This window comes from Apis laboriosa, unplaced genomic scaffold (assembly GCF_014066325.1).
Source record: "Apis laboriosa isolate Shangri-la unplaced genomic scaffold, ASM1406632v1 scaffold16_cov148, whole genome shotgun sequence".
NCBI lineage: Eukaryota > Metazoa > Arthropoda > Insecta > Hymenoptera > Apidae > Apis > Apis laboriosa.
The window spans coordinates 1,117,121-1,128,853 of record NW_025222129.1 but is presented as its reverse complement, the minus strand read 5'-3'; the positions used below and the strand labels follow the sequence as shown (position 1 = coordinate 1,128,853).

At 51.7% G+C, this 11,733-nt stretch overlaps 1 protein-coding gene across 1 annotated transcript in view; it reads right to left on the bottom strand.

Moving 5' to 3' along the window:
• LOC122711326 (phosphopantothenoylcysteine decarboxylase subunit VHS3-like) overlaps positions 1–11,350 on the bottom strand; it is a 27,715-nt gene extending 16,365 nt beyond the window's left edge. The window contains exon 1 of the mRNA XM_043930007.1: positions 8,871–11,350. Within this exon, the coding sequence (XP_043785942.1) occupies positions 8,871–9,045 (175 nt within the window). The 5' untranslated portion in view covers positions 9,046–11,350. The remainder of the gene's footprint in view (positions 1–8,870) is intronic.
• Between the last annotated feature and the right edge of the window lie 383 nt (positions 11,351–11,733).

The following is an 11,733-nucleotide window of genomic DNA, read 5'->3' as shown; positions in this document are numbered from 1 at the left end:
GACCGACCGACCGACAGATTCGACCGAAAATTCTCTCGAGCTTCCCTCTCGCGCTTTTCGCCTTTCCCCACGGATCGTTCCATTCCGCGACCAACCCTCTTCCCGAGGCACACAATCGCGCTCCCGATTGTGCCGTTGCGGTGTTGGCGTTTTATAAAATTTCCTCGTGGAACAATGGACGGCGCGGGATAATAATATTCGTCGCGTTATTTAAAAGGAGGAGGCCTTTTTGGCCGGCCGCCTAATGATCGACGGGCAACAGGGCGGAGGGAGGGAAAGGAGTGGGATGGGGGAGGAAGACGATGGCTCGCTTGTCCCGGGTAATTAGTAAAAACAAAGGAGACGGGAGAGAGAAGAGAGAGAGGGGGAGGAGAAGACAGACCTCGTCTCGAGGAAAAATAAGAGAGAGAGAGAGAGGGAGAGAGGCGCGAGATAAAATCTAAATGGGAGAGTAATCCTCGAGAGTCGACGAGAGCGAAACGACGGGGAAAAACGTTTGGAGGGAAGGGCGGGAGGAAACGCGAGAGTGGCCACGCGATTCCTTTTTCGCGGTAGGTCATGGCACCTGGAATCCTCGCGTGGTCTTCCCCGTTGTAAACACCTAGCGTGCGTTGTGACCTAGCTGCGCGCGGTATCGGGCTAAGCGGCGTGCTTAACCTAACCCAATCTAACGCGTCGTAACACACGGTTGGCGCGCGCGCGCGCGCGCGCACCAGCACACCCGGCCACCCCCGTATATACGTGCGCGCGTGTTAGGCACGTAGGTGGGTGGCCCCTATCGATTCCACTTGGTGAAAATAACGGAATCTCACGCCGCGCTTTCGCCAACTTCCACGCACCCTTCCGGCGCGGGTGGTTGCTAACCACCCCGTTCCCCGCTCCGGGGGAGAGGGAGGGGGTAATCGAATGAAAACAAAAATCAGCAACCTCGAGGCGGAAGAAAGTTACCCGCGGCCAACTTTTACCTTTTTCGCCGCAATTTGCGGCCGATTCAACCGTGAGCCACCCTTTCGCCCGCCGCCTATTCTTCTCCCTCTTACTCGTCTCTCTCTCGACACCTCGACGCTCCAAGATGTCGGCACGGAGATAAGACGGTTTCTCTCTCTCTCTCTCTCTCTTCCCATTTTTCTTCCCCCTTCTTCTCGCGAAGAAGAAAAGAAGTGCAACTTTCTCGTACAATTGCTCGTTATCCCTGTCCCTTTCTCGTTCTCAATTTTGGCTCGCTCGAATTAAAAGAAGAAAAAAAAGAAAAAAGAAAAAGGAGGAAAGGATGGTCGAACGATTCGGTTCGATGAATCCTTCCGTTCGTTCCGATCCGAATTCTTTACGCCGCTTCCTCTCCGATTTATTCGTCGACACGGTTCCATCGAACGACACGCAACAGCGCGTACGTGCACGTACGCGCTGAACGTGATTTCGAATAAACAAATCTCGGGTTGGTTGGACGTTAACCACGCTCGAAAGGCGATTCGATTAAACTTTGGTCTCCGAGACGAATTCGCTAGGATCTTGGAAGTCGCGTATCGGGCGGCGAGGGAACGGCGAACGAGCAAATAATCCGCAAAGCACCGCGGGCAGGCCAGATGTCCGTTCACCGCGAGGTATACGCGTAGCATGTGGATAATCGGAAGAGCACTGCCGTTCCACGCGGCATATGCCGTGGAACCTCCCGTTACGAAGCGGCAGCTGCACTCTTCCACGTCCAAGAATCCCGATTACGCTCTCTCTGTAATCTCGTCGAAGTCCGAGTCCGGAGGAGTAGGAGGAGGAAGGGGCCGAGATTTCGCCTCATCTCAATTTTTCCCTCCCCCCTTCGAAATCCTAGGCGTTCGTTCATCGTTCCGCTCTCCTCCTCTCTTCTTGGAGCGGACAAAGGAGGCGAGGAGGAAGAGGAGAAAGGATGTAAGAAGGATCTAAAAGCGACGTTTTTCTCGATCGAAAAAACGCGCTAATTTCTCCCTCTTCCGAGTTAATTTTTCGTCTCTTTTCGGTTTCGCTGAGCAAACTCGCTGGGCAAACTCGGAAGAATCGGGACGCTGATTACCTCTCGACCTGCCGAGTTGTTTTTCGAGCCCGAGAGAAGAAGAAGGTTTTGAAGCTCCGCCGCGACAATTGGGAAACGGTGGATATTTCGGTGGCGAGTTTTGGAAAGCTTGTGTCGTTAACCTTGTTTCGTCTATAAAGTGGCGAGCGCTCGGGCTGATTAAGTGGTGGAAAAGTCGGTCCCGGAACAGAAGGAAGGGATGGGAGGGGACGAGTGAAATCCACGGGCGATATTTCAAAAGGCCGCGATGTAAAGCACGCCTCGGGCAAGTTGGCGCCGCCTTATCGCCGCGGCGAGAGCCGCGACACTTATAATGAAATTTCCGCGGCGAAGTAAGTTTTAAAAGTGCGAAAGGAGTCGAGGGACAAAAGAGAGGCTAGCTCCGAGGGGAGGACGGTCGAGATTTAGGAGGATCATAAATCGAGGCGACGCCGCCTCGTCCTCGTGCCGCGAAAATCTTCGCGAAGATTAGAGATTTCCCGCTCTCCTCTCTCTCTCTCTCTCTCTCTCTCTCTCTCTCTCTCTCCCTTTCTCTCTCCGCGTCTCGAATCGATTCGACGAAATTTCCACGATGCAATGCAGATACAGAAACGAAACCGTTTTAACTAGTTAGTCTTTTTCATCGTTCATCGTTTCGCGCCTCTCGAACGACATCGCTCGCTCGAGATTGTTATTCCATCGACTCGCGTTCGATCGGGCAAGACGTTATTTCGTGGAAGGGGGTGGGTTAATCGGTAACGAGCGAGCCGCGGCATTTCGGTTTTTAATTGAAAGCAAAGTCTGTAGATTTTTAATTAAGAAAATTCAAGATCGACCCGCTCGGGTACCCACTACCACCATCAGTCCATCCATCCATCCATCCATCCATCCGTCCGTCCGTCCGTCCGTCTATCCGTCCATCGGATACTGGCTGTTCCTTCGGAGTCTCCTCAAACAGTTTTATAATTGATTTCATTTTCATTTATTTTCGCGCGAATCTCCCCTCCCCCCCCCTCTTTTCTCCTTCCATCTTTTCCCCCTCGCTACCCTCTTTTTCTTCCTCGACCCCTCGCCTCTCGTTACTCGGTCCTTTCGCTCCTTAGGAGAAGACGGGGTACCTGCCAACCCCGCCACTCTCAACCTTACGCCGCAATCAATTTAATGTTTTAATTAAGAGAGTATCCGTGAAAAATTAGATTTTAATCGGATCGCGCCTCTTCATCGACCGTTCTTCCACGACCCCTTACTCTCCCTCCCTCTCTCTCTCTCTCTCTCTCTCCACGTGTTTACTTTCGACCGGTAGCCTTTTAATAAATAATTTTAATTGCCTGAAACGCGCCTTCCTCCCGAGGAGGGACGGATCGAAGAATCGTGGCGATCCCATCGTGGACGTTGAACCCGCGAAAACACGTTTTTTTTCCCCGCCTCCGTTCTCTCTCCCTCTCTCTCTCTCTCTCTCTCTGGTCCTCACGCTAGCCCACGCGTTTCCACCACGCGTTTCGCAACCGCGTACGCGAGACATCGGCGTTTGGCTAAAGATTCGCTTCTGATACGTCTCTCTCTCTCTTTGCCCAGCCCTCCAAAAAATACCCGCATATTTTCGCGCGCTATTTTTGATCGGTGCTCGTACCGATTGCGCAACGAATCGCGGATCATCATCGCGGAATCATCCCGTTCCCCTCTCTCCCCTCCACTCTTTCTTTCTCGAAAAGTTGTCTGTTCGCGTCCCGCGCCCCCCGTTGAAATGTTACCAAATGCATTTCGATCGGTCGGCCAGGTCGCCTCCGCCATTTTTCGAACGCGAGACAAATGGATTTATATTTATTCGGGCCGCAGGCCGCGTTTTAAGATTAAGTTTAAAATAAACGTGGAAACGGCGTATATATATATATATACCGAAGAGGGGAGGGGTGTAGCGCGCGAGATTTCGCCCGCCGCTGCAAAAATTCTAGGCGGCGGAGGATCTCTTCGAGCTTTTTGCGCGTGAAAAATGAAAACGTAACGTAACGTGTTTTTCCATTTATCCATACGGCTCGAGCCAACTTTTTGGCACCGAATTTCCAACGTCGCATCACTCGATCGTCCCTAACCGATATATATATATATATATGTATATATATTTAGGCGTTTCGTTCGCGCTCGTGAATCACATCCCTTGAAACGTTGCCGGTGATAATATCGTACTTAACTCGACAACCTGTCCCCAATTAGCGGCTATTTTATCGCGCCGGAATGCCCTCGCGAGGAAGCGCGACGCGTTCGACGCTTACATATATATATATATATATATATATATATATAATTTTCCGTTCGCTCTTCTACGTGTCTCGCGATACGTAAGGAAAGGGGAGGGGGCGAGGGGGGAGGGGGCTGGAAATCGCCGTAGGGATTCGGCGACGAGGTAGGGAGACCGGCCGGTTTCTCGGTCCGAACGAGAAAAGAAAAAGGTGTCCGCGGGAGGGAAGGTCCACCATTTTCCGAAGCTATTCTAGAGTGTTATGCAACCGCCGGCCAATGCATTTGGCCGGGCAGAGCTTTATGGCCGAACCTCGCACGCGCAAAAATGTTTGTTTTAACTCGCTGCCCTCCCTCCCGCCTCCCTTGCCCGTCTACCTGCTAGCCACCACGCTCGCAGCCTTGAATTACTCGGGATTCGCGAATATTTGTAAAATTAGAATCTTCCGTTTTTCCCGATCCGATCTCTCCTCCTCCTCCTTCTCCTCCTTGTCTATTGTCTCGAGAAACCGTGAACCTCTCTCTCTCTCTCTCTCTCTAATTCTTTTCGCGTCGAATCGTTCGATCGAGGGGAACGAATGTATTAATTTTTTAAGGAAGAAGGGAGGAAAAATGGTGGGAAGAAGACGAGGTTTCCGCGAGGCAATTTCCATTTGTAAATCACGCGGCTAAACAATCCCTGCCCCCTTCCTTCCTCGCTAATGGAACACGGATGACGGATCTTAAAAAGTTGGCAGCACGCGCCTCGGGGATACGAAATTTGGAAATGGAATCGCGGCACCACCACGGCTATTCCCACCGGAGCGGCCGAGAAGGAGTGTCGAGCGAATGTCGGGGGTGGGGATTCCCGTGACCCCATCCCACCCGTATTTTTCACCCTCCATTTTTACGCCATCTTTTACGCCGCTCTCGAGATCCACCCTCTCTCTCTCCCCCTGCACGCTCTGTCTCCCCCCCTCTGGGACTTTAGTCCACCCCTTCCTTCTTTTCCTTCTTCGAATCGGTTTTCCTCTCGAAACCCCTTGGCCTCTCGCGAGAAGGAAGAGTCCCTTTGATTGTTTTAATCAATAACGCTCCGATGATTCGGACTCTTTCCTTCGAACAAAGCGAGAACGACTACTCAATGAAACGATCGAAGGCTGTCGATATATTTGCTCCTTCATCAGAAATACTCGACTTTTCCTTTTTTCTTTTTTTTTTTTTTTTTTTTAGAACTTTTCTACACACGCCGGACTACTCAAATCGCTCGAGCCGTTTCGATTCGAGGGATGGCAGTGGGATCTCCGTCAACGGAGCGGCGTCTTATTCCGAACTTTTATAGGCAATTCGGACGATGATGGGGGGATGGGGGAAGGAGTTTTTGTCGGTTAAAAAGGAACGAGAAGATGCAATTTCCTCGCGATGATTGGACGATTCGATCAGTCGTAACGATAATAGGATTCTTCTAGGGAACGATTCTTTTCCCCCCCCCCCCTACTTTCCCCTTCTTTTACAACGCCAAAGACGTTTTGTTTTCACGGATCGATACTCGCAGATGTTTCTCGTTGTTAGATGTTTCTCGTTGTCGATCAAAGGCGAGAAAAAAATGTGAAAAATTTAATACTATTCGAAATATTCGAAACGTCTCGTTCGCGGTTCGCCTCGCGCGTGGAAAATAATTATCTATTTTTTTTTTCTTTTTCTTTTCGATGCGTCATCCCTCGAGTCACCCTTCTCGCAACCCCTCGAAGAGATTTTTAACGTTTCGCGAACCCTTTAACGTCTCCTTTGGCGTCGTGGCCCTGTACGAGTGTAAGGAAACGCGAAAGGGCTGCAACCCCTTCGCTCGCGCGAGGCGGGAGAAAAGAAATTAGCGAAATTAAACGGAGGCGATATAGCCCCGCGTTTTTTGGGAGGAGGAGGGAGAGGAGGGAGAGGGTAGGTTGGTTGCCAGCTTTCACGGAAACCGGTATTATTTGCGATTAATTATTTGCGCGAGGCGAAACGATTGGCATGGGAAAACGAGAGAGGGGTAGGGTAGAATTGACAGAGCGAACGGTTTCAAAGAAGCGTTCAAATTTCCTGTCGCTGACTAGCTTTTACAAATTTTCATTCGGGCCACGCGAAATTTTCTCCGTTTAAAATCAACTCGGTGGACAAAATGATTTTGTCGCTGAACGATTTTCAATTCCCTCGACGATCGTTTCTTTTTTTTTTTTTTTTTTTTTTTTTTTTATTTTAAAATTTATCTCTCAAAAAGGAAAGGAAAGAAAGGAAGAAGAAAAGGCAAAACGAAAGGCGCGAAAGATAAGGAGAAGGTCACGCGCGTCTTCGTGTTGTCGCGAGAACGATCGGTTTTCCGCCAATTATTTGTCGACGGAGCAAAGCTGAAACGTGGAACGAGAGCGAGAAAGAGAGAGAGAGAAAGAAAAAAAAAGGGAAAAAAGGGGGGAAGAGAGAAACAAACGAACGTTTAATATTTCGGATCGTCTGGGTTGGCCGCGCGGTCGCGTATTTGTTAAAACGTTGCTCGCGAAAAGCGGCAGGGCCTGGTGGAAATGGAATTAATCTGTCGATGCGTACCGTGCACCCATTTAATATCCATCACGCGTTCATCACTGCAGAAGCAATCCGCCGGTTGTTCTCGCGCCACGCTGTTTTTTCTTCCCTTCTCTCTCGCGCTTCTTCCTTCGGCCCTCGTCGTCCTTCGTTCCTCTCCATCGGGGATTTTCGGGGGGGGTGGTGTTGCCGCCGTTCCGTCGTTGCCGTCGTCCTATGTCCGTGTCCTCTACCCTACATACGCGCGGGAGAACGAGCGAGCGAGCGAGCGAGCGAATTTTCACGCGGTCACGAGACACGATGACACGAGGCCGATGACAAATTTTTAGCGTAGCATCTTAATGCGCCGCGCGCCCGTCGAAAACTGACCCCGCAGCTGGCCGCCTTAAAAAAGGGGGGTGGGACAGGGCCCGGAGGGAAGGGCGAGCCCTGGTCGGTGATGCCCCGTGTCCAGAGGTAGGGAAGGGGGGAGCAACAAAAGGGAGAGAGGGAGAGAGATGGACGGATCCATCCTACCTATCTCTTCTCCAATTGCTCGGATACCGTTCCTCCTTTCTTCTTCTTCTCCTCTCCCTTTCTTTTCCTTTTTTTTTCCTCTTCTTTTCTTCTCTTTTTTTCAATTATTCATTTCTCTCTTACGATATTTCCATTTACCCTCTTCTCTCTCTCTCTCTCTCTCTCTCTCTCTCTGTTTTTCTCTTTCGCTTCCTCCAGGAGACAAACCTGAAGTTTCGAGGTGGCACCAGGTCGGACCTGTTTAAGGGTTTTTTAATTCGAAGGCAGGGTCGGTTCGAGGGAGCCTCGAAGCCGTTCGTACGCGCGAACATTGCCGATTGTTTCCAGCCGGATAAATTTACGTGCGCGACGTAGAGGGAGAGGGGGAGGGAAAGGGGGCTAGGAGAGAACGCGTTTGCGTTCCCCTCCCTCCCCAGGATTTTTCTTTTTTTCTTTCTTTTTTTTTTTATCGTTCGATTTCCACGATCGACACCTCGGGGAATAAGGTATAACGGGCTACAGGGACGAGTGAATGTTTCAAATTTTCGGAACGACCATCTCTCTCTCTCTCTCTCTCTCTCTTCTCGTGCTTTATTTAATTTTTATTCGATAATGGACAATACATATTCCCCCGTTGTTTATTCATACAACGCGCGACCTCTGCACTTCGCTCCTCCCCGACGTTGCACTTTATTTGGTCTTTTATTATTTATTACCGGTGAAATTCCGCGCATTGTTTTTCCAAAAACACCGCAACTAATCATCGCGCTACTCCCTCTCTCTCTCTCTCTCTCTCTCTCTCTCTCTCCCGTTTTCCGTGCACCACCCTTTCTCCTTCCGCCACCTATTCGATCGATCGTTTCACAAAAGCATCGCCTGGCATCGCTCGCTCACGGTCGATCCTCCTCGATAGTTTCGTCGCGTTTTCGACGAGCCAATCTCCGCGATCCTCCTTAACGAACACATTTCTCTTCGCGCTCTCCGTTTCTTTCCTCGCGAAGGATCCGCCTGAGTTATACATTTTCCCCATTTCTTTTTCTCCCTTTCTTTTCCTTTATCCTTTATCATCTAATTTTTAACTTTATCCTCTTTTTAATCTCTTCGCAACGATGTTATTACGCACAGGGAGCAACGAAGCGTGAGAGCGTTTTGCGAGAAACGAAGCGAAGCAACGAAGAAAGCTTGCGAAAGGATGCGATTAGAGAAGAAAGTATCGAAGAAAGAAAGAGAGGAAGGAAGGAAGGGAAGGAGAGCAGTTTTCGGGATCTCTAGTCCGTTTTCAGCCATTTTCCTCCGATGCTTTCGATTTTGTTAGTTTGCGATGTAAAGCGGTGCACAGTACAGGTGAGAGTTCTGCAAGCAAGGAATATTAATATATAGTTGTTAGATCTCGGCGGAGAAGTGGCGACGATCGATCGAGGAGATGAAAAAAAAAAAACGAAAAAAAAGAAAAATCTCGTCGTCGATCGTTCGACGAAAACCTCTTCTCCGCGATTATATTCGTCGACTCGACTCGTCGATACGACACGCTCGATATTAGTAAAATCACGCTCGTACGATTTTAACAACTAAACTTTACCTGAATTCAAACTCGTGTCTCGTCGATCTTCGTTATCGTTTCCTCGATCATACCCGTCGTGCTCGTCACCGTGATCGCAGCCGTCTTCGTCGTCTTCTTCGTCGTCGTCGTCGTCCTCCTCCTTCTCCTCGTCACCATCCTCTTCCACTCGGTAAGATCCGTGTTTCCAGTTCATCCGACACTGATTTGCGAAACCGATCGAGTTTCCCTCGTTTCACTCACTCGCGCACCTCTTCTTCTAATCGCCTCCGCTCGCCTCGTTTTGTCGCGCGAGAGAAACAGAGAGATAGAGATAGAGAGAGAGAGAGAGAGAGAGAGAGGAAGAGAGAGAGAGAGAAACAAAGAAAGAAAGAAAGAAAGGGAGAGCGAGAGAGAGAGAGAGAGAGAGAGAGAAAATCGGAGGAAACACCTGGACGAAGGAAAGAGAAAAAAGAAAAAAGGAAAAGGGAGACAGGTCTTCTCTTCTTCTTCTTCTTCTTCTTCTTCGTGCACTCTCCGCTTATCGACGCGAGCCGCGCAAAGAATCGCGCACTCCCGGTGGTAGTAGACAGCGCGCCGATTCTTCCCACTTTCTCTCTCGTTTTCTTTCAAAGATGTCTCGGCCGACTGCGAGCACCGATCTCCGCGTGCATCGCCCCGACCGCACACTCGTTCGCGGTTCCACACACGACGACGCCAGGCCGAGGACGGGACACTGTGTGGTCGTCGCCAGTCGTCGCTCGAATCTCGTCTCCTCCGCGCGTGCCGTGGAAAAACGCGCGCTCGCTTCCCCGATGATTAAACTCGGCCACTGCGCACCGAATAAAACAATTTTTCTTATTCCTCGGAAGCCGAGGCGAGGCGCGTATCAGCCGTGTAGAAAGCGCGTACACCGCGCGTGGATGCGCGTCCACTCACTCGCGCGATTCACTCGCGATCCCTCGCGCACGGATATTTTCCTTCCTTCCTTCCTTTCCTCGATCTCCGCTTTGAGGAAGAACGTGGGCAACGTGGAGGAGAACGAGGATCCGCTCGTTCCGCGAGGAGCGTGTTACAGGAGCTTTCGCGTGGCAGCGAGTACCGAGAGTAGTTTTCAGGAAGCGGAGCTCCCGCAGGTTGGCGATGTTACGATTTTCAGTGCACTGAAATCCGCGCGGCACCGCGTCCGCAAGTGGGAGGGACTGGTTCGCACGTGACTCAGTGTGTCGTATTCTTTTCTTCCTCCTTCGAATAGGCTCCCGCATCCGTGCCGGCCCTTTTTCCGTCCAAAACGCGTCTCGCGCGCGTCTCTCCCGCCTTCCACCTTGGGATCGCCAACCTCAACCTTCTTCCTTCTTCTCGCCCCTTTCCACTCGTGATTCCTCGTCCACGGTGATAAATAGTTTACGTTTCTTTCCTTCTCCGTTTCTCCATCCCGGTGTCCGATGATTTGATCACCTCTATCCGAACGGGGAGGGGAGGAGGGGACTCGATATCACTCGCGACTCGATTTTTCTTCTCCGAAAATTTCGCTCGTTGCCGCGGGACCAAGAGAGACGGACGGAGGAAGAGAGAGAGAGAGATAGATAGATAGATAGATAGATAGAGAAAAAGAGAGAGAGAGAGGAAAGAAATGGTTTTTCTCCACCGTGTTACCCCCCTGTATCCCCACCACCACCGATCTCCAAAGCGAGAGAGGGATTTACGGGATACGCGTCGAAAGACGTCACCACCAGTTTCGCACGTGCGTGTACGCGAATCGATCTCGCGAACGGATCTCGCGGAGAGAGAGAGAGAGAGGGAGGGAGGGAGGGAGGGAGAGCGAGAGAGGAGAGAGCGCGTCGTTGGTCGTTGGCCGAAACGTACGACGATGCGTGGCCGATCTTCCTTCCCTTGCCCCAGGATCTTCTCCACGAGAGTAGCGAGAGAACGAGAAGCGGAGACGAGAGTGGCGTTCGCCTCTTCTCCGCGGGAGAGGAAGAGACGCGTCGTGCCCTCGTCCCTCGTCCGCGCACCAGATTAATCGGATTTCTAGGTAAATCGAGCGCGCGGTGGCCCGTCTCTATCTGTGCGGCGGGGGTCCGTCCTTCCTTCCTCGGACGGGCGTGTGAGTGCGTGCGTGCGTGCGTGCGTGCGTGCGTGTTCGCCTCGTGTCCCCCGTTGCTCCTCCTCCGGATTGAAAAAAGAAGAAAGAAATCGGCGCGGATCTCGTGGCGCGGATGTCGTGATGTCGCGGTGTCCTCTCGCGCGGCTCTCTCTCCACTTCGATATTTCTGCGATTTATTGCGGCGCGACTTAGAAATGCATCTAATGCGGTGCACGCCGCATAGAATGCATGCATGCACCTTGGCGGCGGGGAGGAGGCGAGCCACGGAGGAGGCGAGCCGACGAGAAGTCGGGCCGAGGCGAGTCGAGTCGAGTCGCGCCGCGCAACGCGTCTGCGCATGCGCCCCCGATCCGCACCGTGTGTACTCTACTCGCGCGCGCGGGCCTAGGCGAGCGCGAGCTCTAGCGAATATGAGCGAGCGGATCGCGCCGACCGCCGCCACCGCCACCGCCACCGCCACCGCCGCCTCCACCGCACCGGTGTATCTTCTCGCTACGTCATTCATTGGCGTGGAGAGTGAAAATCAGAGCTCTTCTTCTTCGTGCACGCTACGCGTACCGAGCGACTGACTGAGCGAATGGTGAATCGGCGACCAGATAGAGGAACGGAGATCCTCGCCCTTTTCTTCCTCTCCCAATTCTCATCGAGTTTCTTTCCTTTCTTTTCCTTCCTCCCCCTTCCAAAACTCGTCGATCGAACGATTTCCCTTCCTCCTCCCCTCTCCTCCCTTTCTCGAACGCGATCGAAAATTTTCGAACGCGCGACTCTGCCGTTCTGGCACGCGCGTCTGCGCGTTTC